The sequence below is a fragment of the Crocuta crocuta genome, unplaced genomic scaffold, assembly GCF_008692635.1.
Source record: "Crocuta crocuta isolate KB4526 unplaced genomic scaffold, BGI_CrCroc_1.0 scaffold26, whole genome shotgun sequence".
NCBI classification, from domain to species: Eukaryota; Metazoa; Chordata; class Mammalia; order Carnivora; family Hyaenidae; genus Crocuta; species Crocuta crocuta.
Genome location: NW_027532249.1, coordinates 6,201,856 through 6,228,380, shown reverse-complemented (window position 1 = coordinate 6,228,380; position 26,525 = coordinate 6,201,856). Strand labels below are relative to the sequence as shown.

Below are 26,525 nucleotides of genomic sequence, written 5' to 3'. Positions count from 1 at the left end.
CGGTGACCGGGCCGGGTGCGCTGGTCCATGCTGGTCCCCGCCTTTGTTCTCGGGCCGGAGCGGGGACATGCACGGCTGACGATGGAAGTGGAGGACTCGGGCGGCGTGGTGTTGACCGCCTACCACTCGTACGCTCGCTCTCAGCCGCCCAACTCCGAGCCGCGCTGTGCGCCCAGGGCCGCCGCCAGCCACCCGGGCAGCAGGTACCCAAAGCTGCTCCGAATGGAGCGAAGGTTTCCCGGGCTTGGGGCTTTCACCTCCTGGCTGTGTTTTCTGCCAGGGCATAAGAGCACCATCACTCATTGTTGTTTCAAGTTTTGGTGGATTAGTTGAGTCAGCCTACTGTTCTTTGTATTGTCTTTGACTGCAAGTGGGAAATGCAAGAAGTCTCAGCCGACAATGGTTAAAATCCTTGGCTAGCCGAGGTTAGCAGCTGAGCTGTGTTCTTGATACAACTTGATAAATAAGCGTATGCCTCATTTCTGCCAAATGAATCCATTGACATATTGGAGATTATTTTTAAAAAATCATTGGAAATGAGGCACAAGCAGAAAAGGGAAATTTTTTGAATATATTGTCCTAAATCTTCGAATACTGTTGAGAGTTTCTTTAGTAACTGCATGCCACCTGAGCTAAAGCATAGCTGGAGAGAGTGTCTAAAAAGTCAGTCCGAGAGACTTCTAAAGACAGTTTTATTTCTAGATTTTAAAAACCGCTCAAGTGTATAAATAATATTGGTATTATTTAATTATTGCTGATGTTGACCCAATGCTGTAAATGCAATTATCATTTATTTCTTTTGGGTCAGTAGAAGTCTATAACTATCTCATTATGTGTGTTTTCGATTTAATAAAGCAGGGATCTATGTTAAATTACTCTGTATCAATGTTCATCTGTTTGATGCAAGATCAAGGCCAATGTGACTTCCATTAACTGAACAAAAATGTTAGACCCTTAGAAAATTTCCCTGGGCAGACAAAAGTGTTACAATAATAGGTGAGATGGTTTGCTATCCGACTCCTATTTAGGGGAAGTTTTGCTTGTTTAAATGTAGCTAATTATTTACGATGGATTCACTGATGAATGGTTTTCTTTACCAGCGGGAAGTATGAGGGTTGACATGCTTTTTTGCATCAAGTATATTTTCATTTACTTTTTCTCATACTTCTCTCATTAGTTATGTGATAATGATTACTTCTGTCTCCTAATTGATTTGTGAGGCTTTCAGCAGATTGTGATTTTATTTCAAGGAATATCCTTTTGGCTAGTAACCATGAGAAGAACAAACTACATTGGCATGAGATCTATGTTAGGCTTGACTAACAAAGACAATATTGTTTCTTCCAAAAAGAGCAGGTTGAGTGAAATCTTATTTTTATGTCAAGACAGTAAGGAAGCAACATTTTTCTTCCAGCTTTAGGAACACAGTGTTTTAAAGGCTACTTGAAGATACAAACTTGTATTTGTCTTTAGGGTGCTTTCTTTTCTTAAACATTATCCTTGACTCTTGACTTAGATTATGAGTAACTCACTAGATATAAGTGAGGTGATGAGAAGCAGGGCCTTATTTGTGCATTTTTAGGTGGTCCTACTGTAGCCGCCCTGTCTGTAACTGCCAGCAGCTGTCTGGGACCAATAGCCAGGTTGTGCCATTTGGGCCTTCCGAAACTGCGTCCGTTTCCAAAGCTAACTGGAGAAGTTCCATTAACTCAGCATGTGGTCGTGTGGAATGATAATGCAGGAGAGCAAAAGAGTTGTGTGTCATGGTTAGCGTTTTGTCATACGGTGGTGGTGGTGGCTGCCCACTAGGTTTATGTTGCTCCACGTTTTCATTTCTGGTGACCGTGTGCACCCTCTCTATAGGAACCTTTGTACCACTCACTCTCTGATGCAGGAGATAGTTGACCCTGTCCCCTGCAACTAAATCACGAGAGAATAGCTTAATTCTTTGGTTCCCAGTGACAACAATCAAAAAGAAGTTCCTGTATTTACACGGAGCCAGAGGACACCATCAATCATGAGTCTGATAACAGAAATAATCAGGACTGAGTTATTAACCTTTGACTCGCTAACTGCTGATCAATACTTCCTTTCAAGCCAAGGAGCAAGATCATATTGTTCCACTTACGAAGAAAGGACTCTGTCTTTCAAGAATCCGCTTTCCTTTAAATTGCTTACATATGTGTAACATATTTGTGGAGGAGTGACCAGCATGAAACTAGGAAGCATGGACTATTGTGTCATCATTCCTGAGCTCCGAGTAGCAACGGTTCAATTCAAAGCAAACCATCTTCCCATTTTCCAAGCCTCCACTCTATCTGACTTTATGTGCTTTTGATTTTGGAGGGCCTATTTTTCCCCACTAAAATATAATCTCAGCCTCTCTCTCTCTCTCTTCCTCTCTTCATTATTCTCTTTTGTGCACTGCTGTAGCCCAAGTGCCTAGAGCATTGTGGTAGCTCAGTAAAGATGTGTTGATTTATTCATTAATACACAAAGATGTATTATTTATTCATTAATAAATTAATGAATTCTGACCAAGATTATAAAATGGCCAAGATAAAATGGCAGGATTTTAAATAACAGAAGTCCGCCAGTTTGCACCTACTGTGTGCCAGCCACGCCTTATGCTTTTGTAACACAAGAATGGATAAGACAATGTCCCTGCCTTGAGAATGTGGCCCTTTATCTTTCACACCAGTAGGTTTATTAAAAAAAAGATTGGAATGGTGGCAACACTTTGAAATCAAGGGGCTTCAGCTGTAAATCTGGATTGTCAGCTTCTCCTTAAAAGTAATAATAAAAAAATAGAGGATCTAGCGACTCAGGGCTCTGATGCCACGTGCCAGCACTGGCTGGAACTGAGTAATAGCTGCTCCATGACGGGTACCCCCAGCTCTGCAGGCTACTGCACTGCCTCCCCCTGGAACTCTGCAGCCTGGGGGCCGGGTGGCTACTGCACTCTCTGTAAGGATTGCCCATTTTAGTTTATTGAAAAATAAGTAGCCAGAAGAAAATGTACTTGCCAGTTACTCAGACTTGGGCTCGGCTCCTGGACCCCACGCATCATCTATGACATTTATTACCATGTGGCCTTGGGTAACTTGCTACAGCTGCTTAGAATAGTTTCCAATACGAATGAAGCATCTACTAATTGTTAATTGTATTATTAATTTTTTAAGTATTTTGTTTCTGAGAGAGAGAGAGAGACAGCGCGAGCAGGGGAGGGTCAGAGAGAGAGGGAGACACAGAATCTGAAACAGGCTCTAGGCTCTGAGCAGCTAGCTGTCAGTACACAGCCCGATGCAGGGCTCAAACCCACAACCGCAAGATCATGACCTGAGCCAAAGTTGGACACTTAATTGACTGAGCCACCCAGGCACCCCTGTTAATTGTTATTACTGTTACTACTTTTCTTTTAAAGTTTGTTTATTTATTGGGGCACCTGGATGGCTCAGTTGGTTAAGCATCTGACTTTGGCTCAGGTCATGAGCTCACGGTTTGTGAGTTCCAGTCCTTGTCAGGCTCTCTGCTGTCAGCAGAGCCTACTTCAGATGCTCTGTCTCCCTCTCTCCGTGTGAGCTCTCTCTCAAAAATAAACATTAAAAAAAAAAGTCTCATAAGAAAAATAAAGTTTATGTATTTTGAGAGAGAGCGTGCGCGTGCGCGCACGAGTTGGGGAGGAGCAGAGAGAGGAAGACAGAGAATCCCAGGCAGCCTCCGTGCTGTCAGTGTAGAGCCCAACTTGGGGCTTGATTCCATGAACCCCAAAATCATGACCTCAGCCTGAACCAAGATCACGAGTCCTTTGCTCAACCTAACAGAGCCACCCAGGCACCCCTACCATTATCACTTTTAATCACAGTTGTTGTTGATGTAAAGAGGAGAGTAAAACATTCTTGGTACCAATTCCCAAAATTTATTCATAGAGGAAAAAGACTCGAGTACTAACTATTTGTTGTGAGGAGGGAAGGTAATTCCTTATTTCACAAACATTCTATCTTTACATTCTGTTTGTAAATGAAGAAAGAGAATGGAGGATTGTAAATTCTTAGTTTTGTTAAATGATTACAGTTGTGGGATTTTTAGAGAAATTGAGCTTGTAGACCCTTATTCAGAATCCAGAGTGAAAATATTAACATACATAGAAAGTGATTTCGCTTACAGAATGAAAGGTAGCTGAAGATAAAGCTGGCTAGATTGTTTTTCAAAGGTTTTCCAAGTTATATATAGGAAATGTATGTAATATTTTTTGGTGAGTATATAGTATAAAATGGCCATGAGTATTTCTGATGTTCATTTTGTTATACCATAAACTTCCTGAGAGAGAACAAAAATAGAAGAGGAAGAGAATCAGCTCTTCCTCAAAAACAAATAAAGAAGCTAACCAAGGTTATCCTAGGAATTCTAATTCTACAGCAACGGTAAAATTTTTATAAAGAGGATATAGTTTTGTAATATAACTGCGCATAGTCACAGGAATGATTTGATTAAAATGGAATTAATGATGATTAGAAAATAACTATTGTACTTTGTGGAAAAAAACCCTAAATTTAGCAACTCTTAGCACTGTGTTTATTGGTAGGATGGAAATTAATTAAAACATTTATTTCAAGGTGCAAACTCTTGTTCAATTAAGTACTTACATAGGTCTGTGTGAGCTGGACATATACACAGGTACACTAAAATCTGGGGCCGAAACTTTTTTTGAATACTTTTTCTAGAGGATTCAGAAACAGTCCTGGAAATAGGATTCTCATGAGAGGATAAGATATTTATGGGTCATTTTTTATGTTATGGTTAAAACCAGAGTCAATGTCTCTGGTTTCTTTTTACAGTGGGGCCCCTGCTGAGTGTAGGTGCCTCCATGTGTGGAGCTGGTGGAAAACATCTGGCACATTTCCTTTGATCCTGTCACTTGGCTAAACATTTGGCCAGTTGCTGTGTCCATTTTTAACCTGCTCACTTCTCCCTGATCATTAATCGTTACTGTATCCACAAAAACTCAGGGAACTAGGGTGTTGTAGAATCACATTCATGAGGATAAAGATAACTTTTTCTTAACTTTCTATTTTGATAGAATAGACTTCTGGAAAACTTGCCAAAGTAGTACAGAGTGTTTCATGTAACCTTCACTCAGTTTCTGCTAATGTTAGTTAACATTGTGCATAACCCTAGTTTGATGATCAAAAGTGAAAAATTAACATGGGTGCATATGGTTGACTATGGACTTTATCTTGATTTCATCACTTTTCCTGCTAACATTAGAATTTTTCTGTTGTAGAATTGAACTTGGGATCCTACATTGAATTTCATTTTGCCTCCCAAACCTCCAATCTGTGACTGTCTGTCTTTATCTTTTATGACCTTGACACTTTTGGAGTACTGATTGCTGGCTTTGTAGGAAGTTCTTCAGTTTGGATTGGTGTGATGTCTTCTCATGATTAGATGGAAATTGTACATTTTGGGTAAGAATTCCCACAATGAAGTTGGGCCTTTCTTAAGTGCACTATATTTGGAGGGGACATGATGGCGATCTATCTCACTGATGTTGATGTTTGGCCCTGATCACCTGGTTAAAATGGTGTGTGCTGGGTTTCTCTACTGGTGAACTACTATTTTCCTCTACGTAATTAATAAATAACTTGGGGGAGATGTTTTGTGATTATGAAGTATTTCCTGTTTTCTTCTCAAACTTACCTCTACTGATTTTTTTCTCAATTCTTCTACATTGATGTATTATATATACTATAAAATCCATATTCACTATTCTCTCTTATTTTATTGTTTTATCTCCCTTTCCTTTAAAAAAATCAGCCAAATATAAAAAATGGTTTCATATCATCTGGTCTGAGTTCATAAAACCTAATCCCTAATTTTCAAAGTTCCATGGTTTTTTGGAACCAAAATTTTATTATTGTCAGAAAACGAATCTGAAGTCTACTAAATTAAATTAAGAGAGGGTAGTTGTCAAATCCCACTTTGCCTGGAGAGTATTATGGAGGCTGTTTTTTTTAGAACTAAGTACCTATTGGAAAACATTTTTCTTTTACCAGTGTCCCTGAGATGATATTTGAATCTTTGCAAATGTATTGTAACTAAAGTAAGCATTTAATTTACATATAATCAAAATTTCTTCTCATTCCACTCTTATACCAAACTATCTCATTTCTGATGTAATTCTATTCTGTTTTCTCAATCTGTGGTCTCTAGTTAGCATCGGTTCCAGCCAGAAATAAATGTTATGGAGCAAAGCAGAGGAAGAGAATAAAGGGTTTCTCGGAAGAAAATTTCAGAAATAAGGTCATCCATTTAAGTGATAGATTTTGTTGTAAGCCTCTTTGAATGAAACTGTAGGTCATGCATACGCCCATCTAGGGCAGAAATGAACCTTTTCTTAGTGAATGACTGTCGTCATTAAGACAGTATAATTTACAGTGGTCTGGGTAGTCAAGGCACCCTATTGGGATGTGAAAGTTTAGTGGCCTTCATCCTAAATAGCCTACATTGGTGTATTATTGTATGTCTTCTGTAATTTAAATGTTATTTTTTGTCATTATTTCTCAAGGCAGCCTTGAAACCCTTTAGTCATACTTGTTTTCTTTTTACTTATTTTTTTATTTATTTTTATTAAAAATTTTTTTTAATGTTTATTTACTTTTTGAGAGAGACAGAGACAGAGGCGTGAGCAGGGGAGGGACAGAGAGAAGGAGACACAGAATTTGAAGCAGGCTCCAGGCCCTAAGCTGTCAGCACAGAGCCTGACCAGGGGCTCGAACTCACAGACCACTGGACCAAGACCTGAACTGAAGTCAGAAACTTAACTGACTGAGCCACCCAGGTGCCCCACTTCTGTTCTTTTTAATGTTGTTATTTTAACATGCCTTATGATTTACTTTTCCTTGGATAATCAGGGCTGTAAGAACTGTGGAAAGAAAGTGCTATTCAGAGGACCAGAATGTATAATCTAACACAAGACTTTGATAGCATTTATTTCCGTTTCTGGAGTGTTTCTTGATTTACTTTTTTCCTTTCAGTTTCTTGCTGTGTTCTGGTTACTGGAGTTAGTGAGTTTTGTATAATGTGTCATTCTTCACCCATGGAATCTCATGTGCCCATTTCTTTGTGATTACTAGGGGATGAACTTCAGAACAAAATAATAACACATCCAGTTCTCTAAAATGGGAACTAAAGAAAGTAGTAGATTGTTTCACTACATATTCATCTTAAATATCTGGGGTTCACATTCTTTCAGTATCAAATGTGTTATGTTACTCTTCAATAAATGAGTCTTACAGATAAAACTATGCCTTTGACAGGCATTAAGTGCTCAGTGATTCCAAGGGTGGGAGAACATATACTAAGTATCACTCAGAGAACCAGCTGCCTTGTCTCATGTTACTCTTAAAAACTAATTAAACCTCTGCATTCCATTTGTGATCCCTCAGATTGATAGATGATGACTGCATACAGGCACACAATGGAGAGGACAGGAAGCTAAAGACAGAGTAGTGTGCAGAATTTTAAAATTGTCAAACACTTGAGATTTATCTATACTATTTTAGTAATTCTTAGTTGGGGTGCTGATTATCTTATGTATAAGAGAGAAGTCTCTACATCTATGTTAAATGCGGTTGGCCACAAAATTTACTTTTGTACATCTGTAATGTATAGAGATAAGAATTCCTCTAAACTTTCCTATTGAGTATTCATTGATGAAAATCAATTTAGAAAATGCTGGCCAACACATTTGCCTTTATACAAAGATCCATCAGTGTTTTTATATTTTCAGATCTGTAGGGATAGCTGACAGGTGCTTAGAAAAAATGTTGAAAGTACAAAAATGGCATTGTAATTAATAATATGACATTTGATCTCTTCCCTTGACACTTCCCTACCCTCATTACCACATCTAAAAATTCACACAGTAATGAAAGTTGACACATCTGTGGTTGGAACTAAACCCATATATAAGTAGCTGGAAATGAAGAGCCGAACAAAAGAGGATAAATGTAGTCAGAGAAGTATGGACTAAACTTCTTTCCAGCAAATTTCCTTAACAGTAGGTAGCCAGAGAGTTTTCACCTGTCATAACAGAATGATCATTTGGCAGTTAATCATGTAGTGTCCTATGATGTCATTTCTTTTTTTTTTTTAAGGCCTATTTTTATTGAGAACTTATTTAGCTTAACATATATTATTTAATCCTTACAGTAGTCCTGGGACTAGGAAGGAGGTAAGGCACAGAGAAGTATCCCAAGGTCACACAATGAGATAATGACTCCCACCCAGCCCTTCCAAAACCGGTGCTTTTAACCTATTGTTTACATCTTGAAACATAATTTAGTATAGTATGGATTTAGTGTTTTCCTGTCTCAGTTTGATCATAGGTTAGTTGAGAGCAGGGACAGTATTATTATTGTGTCCTCCTTAGCAAACTAGCAATTTTCACATAGTAGGTGTTACAAATACTAGGTTTTGACTTAGTCCTTCCTTTTGCAATCATCTTAATTCTGTTTTAATGTAATAAGCATGCAGTGGGTTAAATATGAAGGGATAGAAATAGTTTGAAACATTTTGTTATCACTTGAAGCAAGAGCAATGTTAGAATTTTTTTCCATTAATTTAAAAGCTGTATTCTTGCCCATCATGCAATCTTAGGTAATAGTTTTTTTAAAGTAGACAAAACGTGCTGGAGAAGTCATTTAGTTTGACCAAGAAAGTGAGATTTAAGCAATTGGTAACAGAAAATCTTCCTGTGGTTTTNACAGTTTTTAATGCTTTAATCCTTAGGTTGATGTTCTTAGTAAGTAGCTCTTAGAACTTTTCATTTTAGTTTTATTAATTGCTTTCTTTAACTACTAAGATAGATTTCTGTGGTTAAAATATTTTTTTCACTTCATTCCTTGCAATTTGACTCAGCATAATTCCTTTTTTATTTCTTTCTCTTCCTTTCAAGGGGAGCTCCAATAAATTATTTTTTAATTATTTTTTTTATTTTAGCATAGTTAACATACAGTATTATGATAGTTTCACATGTACAATATAGTGATTCATCACTTCCATGCAACACCCTGTGCTCATCACAAAAAGTGCCCTCCTTAATCCCCATCCCCTATATCACCCATCCCCCTGCCCACTTCCCCTCTGGTAACCATCAGTTTTCAATAGTTGAGTCTGTTTCTTGGATTATTCCTCCCACCCCCTTCATTTGCTTGTTTGTTTGTTTAGTTTCATAAATTTCACATATGAGTGAAATCATATGGTATTTGTCTTTCTCTGACTGACTTATTTCACTTAGTATTATACTCTTTAGCTCCATACATGTCATTGCAAATGGTAAGATTTCATTGTTTTTATGGCTGAATAATATTCCATTATATATTTGTGTACACACATGCACACACACACACACACACATACATACGTACATACACACCACATCTTCTTTATGCATTCATCTGTTGATGGACACTTGGGCTGCTTCCATAATTTGGGTATTGTGAATAATGCTGCTGTAAACATAGGGGTGCCTGTGTCCCTTCGAATCAGTGTTTTTGTATTTTTTGGGTAAATACCAGTTGTACGATTACTAGATTTAGGGTAGTTGTATTTTTAAATTTTGAGGAACCTCTGTACTGGTTTCCACAGTGGCTGTACCACATTGCATTCCCACCAACAGTGCAGGAGGCTTCCTTTTCCTCCACATCTTAAAAAAAAAAAATTTTTTTTTAATGTTTATTTAGTTTTGAGGAAGAGAAAGACAGAGTGAGAGCAGGGGAGGGTTAGAGAGGGAGACACAGAATCTGAAGCAGGCTCCAGGCTCTGAGCTGTCAGCACAGAGCCCAGTGTGGTGCTTGAACTCACTTACCCTGAGATCATGACCTGAGCTGAAGTTGGATGCTTAACTGACTGAGCCACCCAGGTGCCCCATCTTTTTCTCTACATCTTTACCAACACTTGTTTGTTATATCTTTTTATAAAGATATACTTATTTTTGAGAGCGAGCGAGTGAGCAAGGAAAGGGTCAGAGAGAGAGAGGTACAGATCTGAAGCAGGCTCCATACTGACAGTGGCAAGCCTGATGCCGGGCCCAAACCCACAAACTGTGAGATCATGACCTGAGCCGAAGTCAGATGCTCAACTGACTGAGCCACCAGGTGTCCCTGTTATATGTTTTACTTTAGCCATTCTGACAGGTGTGAGATAATATCTCACTGTAGTTTTGATTTGTATTTCCCTGATGATAAATGATGTTGAGCATCTTTTCATGTGTCTGTTGGATATATGGATGTCTTCTTTGGAAAAATGTCTGTTCATGCCTTCAGCCCATTTTTTAATTGGATTATTTGTATTTTGGGTATTGAGTTGTATCCGTTCTTTATATGTTTTGGATACTAACCCTTTATCTCATATATTATTTGCAAATATCTTCTCCTATTCAGTAGATTGCCTTTTACTTTTATTGAATTTTTCCTTCGCTCTACAGAAGCTTTTTATTTTGATGTAGTCCTGATAGTTTATTTTTGCTTTTATTTTTCTTACCTCAGGAGACATATCTAGAAAAATGTTGCTAGGGCTGATGTCAGAGAAATTACTGCCTGTGTTCTCTTCTAGGAATTTTATGCTTTCCTGCCTCACATTTAGGTCTTTAATCCATTTTGAGCTTGTTTTTGTGTATGGTTTAAGAAAGTGATCCAGTTTCATTCTTTTGCATGTAGTGGACCAGTTTTCCCAACACCATTTGTTGTGTCTTTGGGGTGCCTGGGTGGCTTAGTTGGTTAAGCACCCAACTTCGGCTCAGGTCATGATCTCACAACTTGTGAGTTTGAGCCCTGCATCAGGCTCTGTGCTGACAGCTCAGAGCCTTGAGCCTGCTTCGGATTCTGTGTCTCCCTCTCTCTGCCCATCAACCACTTGTGCTTAGTTGCTCTCTCTCAATCTCTCTCTCTCTCTCTCTCTGTCTCTCAAAAATAAACATTAAAAAATTTTTTTAAAAAGATACTTTTTCCCATTATATATTCTTTACTGCTTTGTTGAAGACTAATTGGCCGTATAATTGTAGCTTTATTTCTGTGTTTCCTATTCTGTTGATCTATGTGTGTGTTTTTGTGCCAGCACCACAGTGTTCTGATGGCTGCAGCTTTGTAAAATAACTTGAAGTCCAGAATTGTGATGCCCCCAGTTTTGTTTTTTCTTTCTCAAGATTGTTTTGGCTATTCATGGTCTTTGGTGGTTCCATATAAATTGTAGGATTTTTTGTTATAGTTCTGTGAAAAAGGCTACAATATAAGAAATCTTAATGCAAGTTGAGAAACAAAACTCCATGAGAATTATTGGGTCATTCCTATTTTCTCTCCCAGTATTCAGTCAGGTTTTTGCCTTGCCGTGGTTTGAAGCCAACCAAGAGACCAATCCAGGTTTTAGACCGTACTTCTGTGAGGATCAGTTTTGTTCTAAATCTTGCTCAAAAATTTAGATACGATAAGGGAGGTTGTGGCAGTCCAGACCTCTGAGCCATGCTTTTGCCTTCCCCAAGTCTGAGAGCATAGCTCTTATCCATCAGTGATCTTGGAGCAATGGATAATGCTGACTTAAATTGCTCTCCAAGGATTCCTATTTTGAAAATTATTTCAGGGCCCAAAGTCGCCTAGCCTTGAGTCATCTGGAGAGGTCAGAGTCAGAATGGCCTCTGGCTCCGTGCACTTATGTTTATTTCACAAGGTATTCATTTTGATAAACTCAGGTCGACAGTCATTGTAGTTATATGTAAGCAGCATGGCCCTGACTTCTCTGCTAACAGCTGTTAGGAGTCTCTTCTAACTATTCTTAACCAGCCAGAGAGTTCAGAGGGTGTTACAAACAGGAATGAAGCATCCTGAAAGACTCATGAGTAAAGACTGCAAGGAACAATCTCTGTGGCACGAGAGGGAAGCCAAGTGTGGGAAAGTGTCTTGCTGAGAGCTTCATAGGAGTAATCAACTTGTTGAGCCAGACTCTGAATTCATTCTGCTGACCCTGGTCACCCGCGCAGGCCCACAACGTGGTCTCCTGTGTTCTTGGAGCAGTCAGGTTAACAGCGCGGAAATCATGGCAGCAGGGGAAACTGGCTCTCTCACTGGGAAACATTAAGGGTATAGAAGCAGAGAAAAGGTGGCAACAATTATGAGAATGGCATTTCCTCAGCTTCCTTTCAAACATGGTTACAGCTACCCTTACGTTATCTCACTAAGTTAACGTGGAGAGTCTTGAAAACATACTTGTTGTGGCTTTTCATTGGAATCTTAAAGAAAAACATTTGCTGACCTCAATAGAGTAAGCAATTAAATGGGAAAAGAGCTGACTGTAAGTTTCCGCAGATTTTGTTTTGAAAAACAGAGGATGCCTGGCCCCTGTGATTTTTAGCATACCACAACTTAACTTCTCTCGCTCCTCATTTATAAAGCTCAGTGATTACAAGGTCGACCGGGCAACTGTTTTTGTAAAGTCTGAATTGTGCTTAGTTGCAGAAAGCTCCGCACTAGAGGACCCCTACCTCTTATAGTTGCTGGAAGCATGTCATTGGAAAAAGCAGGCCATGCTCTGCCTATTTAAAGCTGTGTCATCCTTTGTGGGGCAGTGAGTCAACACCAGCTAAAACAACATGAGTCACTGCTTAGCAGAAGCCTGAGTGAAGCTGATTTCTATTATACCAATCTTAAACAAACATGATACTTATCCAGACTCTAAAGTAGTTCTTATTATGGTAATTAAAAAAAATTAGCACCAATTTTCTTTAGAGCCTATAGAAGGACTCTATGTGTCTTAAGAAGGAACTCTCTTTAGTAAACCAGATTTTAATGTGGTTTGTTCTCTCTTCTGTTTCTTCCACTCTCCATCTCCAACCTGTTCATACCCAATTCAGGTCATTCTTATTCTTTTAGGCTGGATTCAGAGGTATTGAATTCAAAACCATAAAATCACAACTATAATCTTACAACTGTTGGCTTGCAGTCTTCTTATTTCTCGGGAGTGTAAAAGATTGTTCTAAGGAGGACCAACACTAGGGGTAGAGAAATAATTTAGAAGGATAATGCCTTTGTTCAAGTAAAGATGATAAGGGGTTGTGGGAGTACAGAGGAAAGGGAGTAGTGGATTCTGGAGGAGAAACAAGCGATGGAGTTGGTATAATTCGATGATTAGATGCATACTGGGGGCCAGGAGAAAATTACTTGGGTTTCTGTTTTGAAGTGTTATTAACTGAAATTGAGAATTCTGGTGGATGAGCAGATTGTAGATGGGGAGATGAGTCTAGCAGGTGAAAATTGAAAATTATACTGAGTGTCTATGTCCAGCTGGTAGTTGGCTCTACCTGCTGGCAGCTTGGGAGGGAGATCAAGGCTGAAGATTCTAAGCTCTTTATTCATTAGAGATGTCTGCATTCAGGAGAGAATTAAAACCAGTACTGCGTGCAATGTGGCAGGGAGAATAGAGTGTAGAGAGGGCAGAGGAACAAAGGTAGAAACCTGGGGAGCGGTGCCAAATAGGGAAGGGCAGAGAGAGCATTGGGAGATCAAGAGACTAGGAGCATTCTGGACATCAAGGCATTGGGTTTAGAATGAGTGGACAGCCTTATGAGGGGTAGCTAAATGACCAATAATGTTAAAACTGAAAATCCTCCCCCCGCCCCGCGGGTTTGTAGGGAGGATAGCAGTGAAGATCTTGGCTAGAGTGGATTTAATAACGTTGTAGAGGTGGAAGCCAGTTTGCTGCAGGTTGAAGGGTGAGGTGAGGAAACAGAGCAAGTAGAACCTATTATAAAAATTTAGCTTATGGGAAGGTACAGAGAGAGAAAAGGCATACCAAAGGAGGGAGCTTTTAAAACTTACCCCAAAAGGCTGAAAATTCCATCAAAGTCAAGAAAGAAACCTAGATTTCTAAAATGCAAGACTCAAACACATTTGGTCCTATTTAAAATTTTTTGACCATAACTTTTTTGCATATAGGATAAAACTTTAACCCCAGCCCCACAGTAGTAGAGAACCCCTGTTAAGACAAGAATATTCTCTGTTTTCTTCGTTGCAGAATTTTTAACTACCTTCCCCTCCCCCATCCTAGGGCCTGGTGCTCCATAGAGTCTTAACAAATGGTTGCTGATGGAAGGTAGTGGAGGCTGAAATGTGGACATGAGATCTGTCCTGTGGTCAGGGAGCTACCAGGGAAATCTTCTAAAATCTGAGCATCACTTCTTTTGTGACATCTTCTTCCCTGCCTGCCTCCCCCTCAAATCAAGTTGGGCATATCTATTGCTGTGCCTTCTCTATCTACCTCACTCATTCTTCTGGCATTGCACTTCCCCCACTAGCTAGTAGCAGCGCTTCTGTAGCTGACTTCTCTAAAGGCCGGGAGTTTACTGATGCCCAGGGCCATGTGTTCCTCTTCTCAGTATCCCTGGCCTAATACAGTGCTAGGTACTATATATATGAACAATTCATTCATAATAATTAATAATCTCTCAAATATATGATGATATTTTCAGAATTTGCTACGATTTTTTACCCTAAAAGCATTAGAAATCTTGGATTGGTAATCTGTTAGGGAATATACTGTTTTGATTTTACATGCTACCTGCTTTCTCGGGATCCACTGAATTAGCCTTTACTCATAGTTTAATATAAACTCATGGCAATATGGTATGAAGTGAAGAATAATTAATAAAAATAAAAAACTGGTGACAGTTGTAAAAGAGTATGCCTAGATACATGAAAGTCAGAAACGGGTCATGAAGAGAAGCTAAAGAAACCCTCCCATTTTAAAGGTTAAATTTTGCTTAAGGGTTATTTTACTCATTAAAACAAGAACTTAAACTCCAATTTTCACAATAAAGGTAAAGTTGAACAAGCATCTTTTAAGCCTCTGTATACCATATGTTGGGTTCTGGGACTACAAAAATGGTTAATAGTCCATCCATCAGTGAGAATAGACAGACTTCCTCACAGGTTATTTCAGCTGCCTCTGAAGTGCAGCTCACTGAGGACAGACAGGCCGCCTCTCCTTCTGTGCCCCTAGCCCAGTGGCCCAGTGTGGACACTTGGTATTTCATGGTGAAAAGAATGATGGAGGAACAATGAGTGGGGTTCTCTAGGAGAACAGAGGATGTGTAAGTAAAGTCTCCAAGAGTGAGCATACGCTTCCAGATATAAATTAAATAAGTCTTAGGGATAAAAAGTTCGGCATAGGGAATATAGTCAATAATATGATTAATAATGTCATATAGCGCCAGATGGCGACTACGCTTACGGCAATGTATTTCACGGTGTATCGATTGTCGAACCACTATGTTGTACACCTGAAACTAATTCAACACTGGCTGTCAACTAAACTTTCATTGAAAAAAAAAAAAAAGGATAAGCACAGATCAGTGAGGAATGCGAGCAGGAAGTGTCTTTGGCAAAAGAGCCTGTGGGAGGAAAAGGCATAACAGCCACTTCCTGGTATCACTCAGGCTGGGTGAGGGGAGTCTGAGTCCATGCGCACTCTGGGTGAAATGATTATGGTCAGATTGAACACAGTTCACACCCGTTTCTTTATTTGGATAATGGAAGGGTTCCATTGATTAGTTGATCTTTAGGGATTCTTTGAACACTTAATTCTGTTTTCCTCTCTTAGTAAGTTAGAAATGAAGGTAATTAGATACTCCTAGATGTTTAACCAAAACATGGCTTTAGATCTGTGCTAATTGCATAATAACACCTTTCCACTTCTTAATTTTGCTTATTTAGTTGATCTCTCAGGTACTTAAGCTGTCTGTGCAGTAAGCCCAAGTTGTGGCCACTGTTAGTGGCTTCAGTTACTGAGAGTTTGGTTTATTTCAACCAGCCTACCCAAATCGGTATTGGTATATCAGTAACTGTTTGTCTTTCAGCCTTTCTTTGAAAAAGAGAGCCTGTCCAGTAAGCAGAACTGATTTTTCTGATGATCATAAATTGGTAGCCCAATTAATAGGAATGTTGGATACCATTTAAGGCTGCCACAGCACTTTATTTTTATTTTTTGTTCAAGTTTAAAGAGACCATTCACTGATATTTTACCTTTTTATCAATATGTATACTAGATTTAATATTTCTATTTATATTGGTACATTAGAATAAATTTAATGCAATTTGAATAAAGCAGAGACTTCCAAGATGTCTGAACATGTTGTTGAATATTTTCTCTGTGTGTTTGCGTGTGTGTGTGTGTGTGTGTGTGTTTAAGTAGGCTTCACACCCAGCATGGAGCCCACTGCGGGGCTTGAACTCATTACTGGAGAGAATACAGGATTTGCTTCATTGAAGAAATGGTGTTTGAGTTAGACATGTGGATATATACTATGTGATGTGCATATATTGGCGTACGGATAGGGATGTGGTCAAAGAGAGGGTGTAGGAAGGGTCCAGTAATTCAGCTTGAAGGTATCCAGGATTGGTGAGGGAAGTAGTAGTAGATTCTGTACACATATTTGCAGGATTTTATTTGTGAAACGGGGTTGGCTTAACTAATGAGTTATTAAAGAGATACCAATTATTTTAGCCAAAGCAATGAAAATAATAAAAAATACCTCACTTTGGGAGGCTGTCTTCAACTCTTTATAGATCCCATATAATTTACTGAAAAATTAATTTTGAAATAACCAGATTTAAACAAAAACTTCTTTTAGAACTCTCAGAATTTATGTACCCTCCCAGTCAAATACCGGATAGAAACTCGTTACACGCTGGAGGTAGCGGGCTTAATAATAATCATAAACATATGCCAGAATCCTAGGGGTTCAAAGTCCCAGTCTTCAGACTTCACATTTGGTAGAGCCATAGACAGCTCTTATCCCCAGTTAGCTTCCTTGTGGTTGGATGACACAGCTGGGTATCGTGGACGACAGAGTTTTAGCCGTGTGTGAACAAGAGGGATACGAGACATGCAGAGGGGGAAGACTTAAACTCAATGCTAGTGAAACTCCAACCCCCGCAGGCATTTCGGTAATTCCATGAAGACCAGAATGTTGCTAAGAACAGATTTTGGAGGTCATCTCAAACTTGGTCAGCTGCAGTTAAGCCCGTGGCTGCTGGGGTTATGGAATGCAACCCTATTTGTTTTGGGAAAGTGATAAAGAGATTCAGTTACAGGTTTTCTGCCTTCTTGGAATGATGCTACCCCTAGAACAGAATTCTCCACATACCCAAGCATGAGTAGACCTCAAGTTCAGCAAGTATTCAATTAAACGAACCATTTGCTGCAGCAGTACCTAATTTGGGAAACTGTTTTCCATTCAGGATATCTTTTTTTTTCCCCCTGCTTTAGGATGAATTTACTTAAAGCCAAATTATGAATACTTTTGTCAGAATTATTTGATAAACTATTGAAGTGAGAGAACTTGTCACAAACTAAATATGTATAACAGATATTGTCTTTTAATTTGGAATTGTCTTCATTACTCAAAGATATTTACATGAAAGCAAAAAGTAATGCATTTTATGTTTTCTTGTCACTTCTGGCTTGGGGACTTGAGTTGTATTTTTAAAAAAGAACTATTTTTTATCATGTAGTCCTTAGCTTTCTCAAATCATCTAACTCTTTGAGAATCTAATAAAGGGGTTATGCCCCTGTGAAAAGTACACATGTAGGTAATCCATGAATCACAGGTTAAGAAGATGCTGGTCAAATTAGTATTTAAAATCTGCCCTCCCCCGCATCCCCCATCCTGAGGATCCTTACATTTATAGCTCTTATGATCATTTGATAGATCCTGAGAGGGTTGTTTCCCTAGTACCTAGAGATTAGCTTTGAACAACTGGAAGAGAAATTCAATATAAAAATAGCCCATGGCTAACCTGAGGGCCAGCTAGAATGCCTGCAGTGTGGGGGCTGCCGTTCAAGTCTGTCTCCCTATAATCAGGGCACTTCTGGATGGCATTGCCATGGTGGGCAGTGTCTGTGGCGTGGGCATTTTGGGCTAATGTGGGAGGCTGCCTGGGCAGAGGCTCAGAGTGCCTAGGCTTACAACTTAATACCTGTACGAATAGGATAGGTCTGTTCTCAGAAGTGAAAAATGTTGGCATCAACGTTTAATGAGATCATGGCACAAGAAGGTGCTGAGTTTTAGCCACTTCTTAAGGAAGGTGTAGAGGAAGTGGAAGCCTCTCAGTATTTCACATATGACTAGTGGAAGTTATGCAAATTGTTGTTAGGATGACAAAAGAAATAATCCTTTTGACCCTCACACCCACAGTCCAAGGCCCTTTTCCTTATTGGGAGTCTGCTGTGTTTCTGGTGTTTCTAGTGCTTGCTTCAGATCCCCATGCAGGTGTGTGCTCTGCACATGTGACCACCAATCCCTACTCTTGTGTGCCAAGACAGAGAGAAATGTTTGTTTATGCAAATGGAGCATTTCTGAGATTAGGGATAAAGCTTTTAGTACATCTTTAGCCAATATAATCGTAACAACATGAGGCAAAAATGTTTGAGCTAAAAGTCAATCAGAGCAAACAACTGATCTGATCTGTTTGCACATTATCTACCAGTAGCCACACTGCACTCACACTAGAGACTGAAGAAAGGTTAGCTGAAGTCTGAGTAGTAAATCAGTAGTGTGTCTTTCTAGGAAAGTTAGAGACATAAAAGCCAAATAAAATACCACCCTCTCCTATAAACATTCCTTGGTAGCTGAAATCTGACAGATTTCTGGACTGGACAGATATTCCTTCTTACTCAGGATTTTCTGTTCTTCCTTGATTCCAGACATCCTGTTCATCAAGTAGTTTACAGGACATTTGAGGTCCCAAGGGTCCTTAGAAAACACCTAGCCTTACTTTTCCAGTGAGGAAACTAAGATGGTAAGTAACTCAAGCCTCCAATATTCCAATATTGCTGTACCGTTATTTTATGGGGAGGACTCATTACATTGTCTCATATTGTCATTTTGTCATTCCTTCCCATATAACATGCGGCATCATAACATAACATTTCTCTCTTCACAGACTGTCAGATGGTGTGTGTGAAACCAAATGTGGGTTTTTGTGGGAGTGTTGGGCATTTATAGATGTAAAAGTGCACGCCTTCTCAGACGTTGGGATAGAGGATGTGGTTTGATTAGGGGGGGATCAGCCTGCCCTTTGTAATCGGGTATTTTCATGCTGGAAGATATCGTTACTTTGTATTGACAGGTTATTCTTAAGTAGCAATTGAAGTATATACAGATGGCTTCAAAGATATACCCTCAGTGCACATTTAAAGTTCAGTGAGGACCTCAGGGAGAAAAAAGTGATATCTGCAAAATGTCACTTATTTTTTAAAATAATTCTTGTCTCACAGTTTTATTGAGAGACCATCGATATACAGTGCTGAGTAAGTTGAAGGAGTACTACATGACGATTTGACTTCCCTATATTGTGAAATAATTGTCACAACAAGTTTAGTTAACATCCATCATCTTGTTTGGCTAAACAATAAAACAACAAGCATGTTTTTTTCAAAAATACCTTTAAAGATAAACTTGAGCCTAGTTTTCTTTTCTGGATTCCTTTCTTCTGTCTACTGGACTTTTCTGTTTAGAGAAGGCAACTTAAACTCATCGTGCCCTTGAAGGTGCCCTGCAGTCTCTCATCTCTGGGTCTGTATACAGAATAATAAATGCTAACATTTATTTAGTGCTTCCTGTAAAGCTGGCACTGGTCCAAGTGCTTTATGTGAATAAAGCCCCAAGAGTTTTACTCCCAGGAGGTAGGTACTATTTTGCTTCTCATTTTACAGATTGGGAAATGACACAGAGGGTGGGGCATTTGCCCAAGTGAAGTAGAGTGGCCTCACTCCAAAACCTCTGCTGCTGGTGTTTTGAAAATTGTGGTGGGGCGCCTCGGTGGCGCAGTCGGTTAAGTGACTGCCTCTTCATTTTGGCTCAGGTCGTAATCTTGAGTTGGCGTGTTAGAGCCCCACACTGGGCTCTGTGCTAATGGTGCGGAGCCCGCTTGGGCTTCTGTCTCTCCTGCTCTCTCCCCCTCCCCTGTTTGTGCACAAGCGCACACACTCTCTCTCTAAAACAGAACATTAAAAAAAAAAAAAAACCCAAAAAACAAAAACACAAAGAAAATTGTGGTAATATTTACATACGAGAGCCTGTGCTTCTTAACTACGACCCTCTGCCCCCTTTCTGCTCGTGCTGCTTCCCTTGCCTGAAGCGCCTCTTCCCCACTCTTCTGCACCAGGTTAAGGCCTGTCATGTTTGGTCTTGGGTCACAAATTACATCGTATGGAAATCCTGCCCCACTACCTTTTCCTTTTTGCTTCCATCCGGCACCAGTTCGTTTCCTTTGTGCTGCTCCCAGTGAGCCTAGAGCCTACTGCAACCCTCGATTTATTATTCCAAAAATAATGATGGTGTTGCCTCTGTAGCTGCACCCTGTCCCCTAAGCACTGGAACCGTTATCCTTACGATCCCAGTACCCAACAGCACGTCCTGTCAATGCTTATGGGATGGAGGGAAGGGGGCGGTGTGCGGAGCTTCTTCCCCAGAGCTGAAAAACAAAATAATTGACTCTGGTTAAAACTGATTACAGAAGACAGTTTCTTATAAAATAAGAAATAGAAAATGAAACCCTGAAGAGAGACAGGGAAATTATCATCCAGGTCAGGTTCCACATGGTTAGTTGCTTATATTTTCACTTAGTCAGATTTTAGCTCATTAAAAAGAAAAATTAAACGAAAAACCCAAAACACACAAAAATGAAAACACTACAATCCCAGGCTGTAAATTGTGAATGAGAAAGGAAATGCGTTTGTTTTTCACACTGTAAAAGTAAAATTTCCATGACCTCATTGTATAGCAGTCCCTCTTCTTGGAGATAATATGTCTCTATTAAAATGCAGCATCTAATTTAGGGCTCAGTAGCTTGGGATGATTCAGAAGATTAGACAAACGTATACTGCAGTGGGGTGTCTGCAGTATCCACTGGGTCTCTGTGGGGGTGGCACTGCCAGATCTATTAACAGCGGCAACATCATAGATTGATTACAAAATCCTAGAGTGCTGTCTCTCTGTAATTGTACAAATCATGCTTTTTGCTGTTTCATTTTCTTTCCTGATTTTTGTTTGATTTTCTGTCTTTGAAATTCTCTAGGGTTATGAAGTTAATTGTCAATTGCTAAGATAGGAAGCCAATTTTCCTATTATAAAAAATAGCAAAGCCGCTTCCATTTTGAAGACATATCTCCCAAACGTAAAAAAAATTCCAGGCATCTGGCAAATCCAACTTCATAAAATAGGAATTACTTAGAAAGGATGGAGGGCTACATTTGTAGAACAGACCAATTTGATTATATTTTAACTATTAAATAGATTAATTTCCAGGGTGGTCATTCTTTATTGTAAGCATTTAATTGACATTAAATCATATTAAGAATTTAATTTTAGCTCCCTGTACAAATTGGCCAGTGCCCATTTACCTTTGGTAGACTAATAAGATTTCTACTCTGCCATGTTTTTTATTAATGACTATTACTGCTCTTTATAGGCATTAATAAATGGGAAAATATGAATGGGGCCACATGGAATTGTTTCCCCTACTTAGTACAGCGACCGCTGTTTCTGGAACTATTTCAAAAGATTATGAATGCTATCATCAAGTATCGGGTTCTCAGTCCCAAATTCAAACCAGGCAGCTGAACAGACCTTCCTACCTATTCTGATTGTATCACTGGCATCACAAGTCAGTAGTGAACTGGTGCTTAACATTCAGATTTCCTTCTGAGCTTTCTCTTGGTCCTCTCTGTCTAGCTTGCTCTCTCACCGTCTTTTCTGTCCACGTCCGAGACCATTTGTGTCTCCCATTGTCACAGACCTCAATGACAGAGGCTCCAGGCTCAGCAAAACCAGCTGCTAAATCCACTTCAGCCACTGCACAAAGAGGAGCATGTCTAAGCGGAAAGGACTGCTGTGAAGCGGGTTCTGGAAGCTTCTCGTCTGGGGTGGTGTCAGTTCTTAGCCTGGAATTGCTGTGTGGTGACACACAGGCTTTGCCTCCTCTCAGCTGAAGAGCACAGCCAGGTAACAATGAGGTCGCTTGTTCCTCTCAACACCTCTTTATCATCTCTGGTCACGGTTCAGGAATGCGGAGGTTAGGCTCCTAAGAAATGCAGTCAGTATCATCGCACCAAGTTCTGGGTTTATGTTTTTCCTCTTGATGTGCTCGTAATCATTCAGCTTGCTTCTGTCTTTGACCCACTGACTGATGACTTTTTTTTTTCCTGTTGTTGCTATAAACACTGTACCTGGGAGTATTAGGTAAAAGTAGAGCCCAGACCTTTCCTAATAAACCAGTAGCTTCTGTATCTTATAAAAATGTCGCTTAGTTAAGTGGTTCTGAGTCTAGGCTATAATTTGAGAGGGGACAGAGAAATAAGGAACTGGTGCTCTCTGTGTGCCCGGTGGGAGAGAGTACGGGTGAACTTATTTTGTACTTTTTTTTTGTTTTTGAAGGAATGAGTCTTTGAAAGGGAGTATGGAATATTTCTGCTCATTTTCAGTACATTATTACAATTGTGAAAGCTTAAAGTAAGAAAAAGAAACACACTACTTTGACATGAGAATCACTGTTCTTGTCTAATTAAAAATAAATTTCTTCATGTTAGCCTTTAAAAACTTTTTAAAGGTATTCCTATGTTATTTAACACAAAGTGACAGTGAGAACAAGTATTATGTTTACAGTGAAGGAAAGTTGAGATAAACCTTGTATATCTTTTTTCCTGTCCCCTATCTGTATATGTGATTCAGGGGGCTAACACAATCTCGTGATTTACTCTTACAGAGTTTCCCCTTGTTCTATAGTTGTGGACCATGGTTGGAAGAACATTATATGTAAAACCTCACAGAGTTTGATGTTTGATTGGTGACTGAGTCTTAAAAATCATTCTTAATAAAATAGATACTTTAAATTAAATGAAAAGGCAGTATATGGAAGAATGGAATGAGTTGAGACATTTTATTTTTGTTATGTTTTGAGTTCTGATGGTCTTCTCAGAAGTGTGGCTACTGGATCTTTCTTACTCTGTGGTCCAGTTTCATCTGGAAACATTGCACTCAAGCATACTGATTTTTGTCTTAGTAGAGTCTGTCTTTGTCCATAAAAGATGAAGAGGTTGCTGAAATTCTTCCAGGAGCCTAAGTGTATAAAGATGGCAACAAAGAGCCATGCTCACTTTGCATGATTAAGATTTGGTCAATTTTGGGTCTAAGTTAGCAAGGTTGTGCTTATGTATCACATCAATGGCTCTAAAATATAAGCCACAATTGATTCTTTGTTTGCAATGATTTCATCTTTGTTCTTGATGTCTACTTATCTCAAATGAGACCATTTTCATGAAGGAACAAGGTAACAGATAATTAGGGAGAAATGGCTGTTTAAAACATTTTTATAGAATGAAATATATAATTTACCTTTGGCCCATGTGATTCTGAAACTGTAAGTACTTTTTTATTTTTTTATACCTTTAATGAACTCCACTTCTTTCTATTAAATGTGATCTTCAGACCTTACTGCAGTTTCTTCCGGAAAGGTAGAAACAGCTTTTATAGAACACCCTTTAATCATATGTCATTATCTTAGGGAGATTAAACCTGTCTTTGGATAACTGAGACCATTTAGTGGAGCTAAATCATGTTAAAAGCTACATTATAGGGAAATTAAAGATGAACACAGTTATGTGTTGGGTATCATAATCAAGGTAAGCTTAAAAACTGAGATCTGAAGAATCTTTGCTGGCTAAGAAAGAGAGAACATTGTCAGAACTTTCAAACCACTAAGCAGGATACAGTGGATAGTTGTCTTCCACATACTAATTCACGCTGGCGTGAACAACTTTCCAGAACTAGTGATTGGCTATATCCTCCACCTTCTGTAACTATGTGGACTGAGACAACAGTAAAGTAATGGAATCCAGTCTCTCAGAGCAAGGGCAGGAATTTCCTCCCTTCCTTCTGCAGGTCTGTTTCCTAAGGATCTTCATAAGCCATAGGGTAAGTGAAGCCCAGAGGCTGGGAAGTTTTATTTGCCAGCTGAGTTTCTCAAGAAGATTATACCTCTGGGTGGACAGATGGACCTGACCCAAGGGGAAGGAGGTCAGGGAGTTTGCATAAGGGGACCAAAAAGTAAGTAGTTTTTTTCAGAAAAACAGTAAAGCAACATGGAGAAAGCCTAGGCCTACTAAGGCAACCACTGAGTCAGAGGCATTATGGGAAGCATAATGTGAACGTGAGATTGAATAATGTCTTGTTTTAAAAAAGTGACCATGGAGTCCTTAGGATAGACATGTCATTAGGGTGGTTATCATAGACTAGAAGGTACTGGAAGAGAGTCAGTCATTTGGCAGAAAGACTAGAGGGAAGTGAAGTGTTTGAAGGAAGAGGCAGAGAAATGGGAAGAAGTAGCACTGAGCTCACAGTGGTAAAACCAACTGATTTTAGGATAAGACAATGAAAGAATCATAGTTATTGAAACCAAATGTAGCACTTGTCAGTTTTATGCAGATACTGCATCAAAGATGAATAAAAGACACTTTCTTTTTTTTCTTTTTTTAATTAAAAAATGTTTTTAACATTTACTTATTTTTGAGAGACAGCATGAGCCGGGTAGGGGCAAAGAGAGAGGGAGACACAGAATCTGAAGCAGGCTCCAGGCTCTGAGCTGACAGCACAGAGCCCAACGCAGGGCTTGAACCCATAAACTGTGAGATCATGACCTGAGTTGAAGTTGAATGCTTAACCAACCAAGGCACCTTAGACACTTTAAACTTCATGTGGGGATGTATCAGATCCTGTAATGTATTAAGAAAAGGTCGATAAAACACTCACTTTTATGAGCATATATGAATATAAACTAGCATTTACAGAGGTATCTTCATGTAGCTTTAGGTTGGTAGAAAGTTTTTCATTATATATATATATTGAGATGGGGAGGAAAGTGTTTGTTTTGTATTAGTTTTGCCTTTTAGAAGTTTTAGTGATCATCAGTAGTCCTAATGAATTTTATAGGTAGAAATGATAACACTAAGATTCTTGTTGAATGGAAAGCTTGGGGCTGGGATCATACAACAAGAAAAAGATATACATGAAAACAGAATAAATGCTGGGCAGCCACTGTTGTTGTTGGGATAGACCAGTGACTTCTGAAGTTGCTATAAAGAATGACATGAAAAATTATGTAATAAAGAGACTGGATATGAATTTTATGCAGTGTGACTTGTGCCATTTACATTGGTTGTGCATGAGTAGAAATGACTATATATTTTACTGTCCACATGGGATGGTTTGAAAGCAAAAGCAGGTGCTGTACAATCACCCCTGGCCAACAGGTATAAACTGGGCTCTTTCTGAGCAAACCAGTACAGATGGTCACCCTAAGCTGGAATCCAAGTAATATAAAATGTATCCCATGTTTTCTAAAATGAATATCATTCCTGGACAGCATTTGAGCAGTTTCTTTGTATTACCAATATACACCAGAAATATCAATTAAATTAGTATGTGTATTACGGTTCATATAATGGTCACAAAAGAATTGGGGCATTTTGGCGATAAGTAACTGCTAATTTAATTTTCAGCCTCACCGATAGTGAAATGATCAACTCTGTTAGGTTTGAAAAAAGCAAATCTGGTGAAGGGCGAGACTGTTGGAGCCAGACTGCGTGGGTGGGGACCCTGGCTTTTCTTCTGACTGTGGGTCCTTGGCAAGTCCTCACTGAGGAGAGTCGTAGCATCTATTTCACAGACCTCTCGTGAGGATTAAAAATATCAATGTAAGTGAAGACCTTAGAACACCGGCTGCCACATAGTAAGATCTATGTAAGAATCAACATCTCCTCCCCTCACGAAACACTATTCATATTTTGCACAGTCCTTTGAATCATCACATCCTACCCACCTTCCCTCTCCCCCTCCCTGCTCTACCTTTTTATTTTTAAAGAATTAAAAAGTGAAGTGAAGGATTGAAATCAGTCTTATACAATCACACTTGAAATACATTAGTTAACGTGACAGTATATCTTTTTCCTTCTAGGCTACCTTCTTAGAAAAATCTAAATGTAATAAATGAAAGAAATAACCATTTTTTTTTTACTGGTCATTCAGGATTCACAGTAATCTGACCAAGGCTACATTTGTGGTTAACATGGAACCATCCCACTGAACTAGACACGAGATTTCTAAGGAGGTCAGCTTTCTCAAATGAAAGGAACAGATCTGAGCAACCATTATGATTGTCAAAATAATTTGATGAAAAATGTTCTGGAATTAGATTATAGTTACGGTTTTACAGCTTGTTAAATTTACTAAAAATATTGAATTGTGCATTTAAAATGGGTGAATTTTATGTACAAATTATGCTATGATAAGGTTAACTTCACAAATAAAAATGTAAATGCAAATATGTAAATATATAAATAAAATACCTTCTGGGGACACAGGCCCAATGCCTGTATTCCATATAGTATCACAGCCACAGGGTCATAGCCTTACCCTCCTC

The 26,525-nt window shown here is 39.1% G+C and overlaps 1 protein-coding gene across 4 annotated transcripts in view; it reads left to right on the top strand.

Annotated features, from left to right (window-relative positions):
* Positions 1–26,525, top strand: part of ARHGAP28 (Rho GTPase activating protein 28) — a 220,910-nt gene that overhangs the window by 34,598 nt on the left and 159,787 nt on the right. For 2 of the 4 annotated variants that reach the window (XM_077778095.1, XM_077778094.1), the window contains exon 1: positions 11–203. The exons of 1 other annotated variant lie outside the window; for it this stretch is intronic. In XM_077778095.1, the coding sequence (XP_077634221.1) occupies positions 28–203 (176 nt within the window). In that variant the 5' untranslated portion in view covers positions 11–27. Of the gene's footprint in view, positions 1–10; positions 204–18,793; positions 18,849–26,525 lie in introns of those variants that run through there. One more of the 4 variants, XM_077778098.1, reaches the window with a different exon arrangement.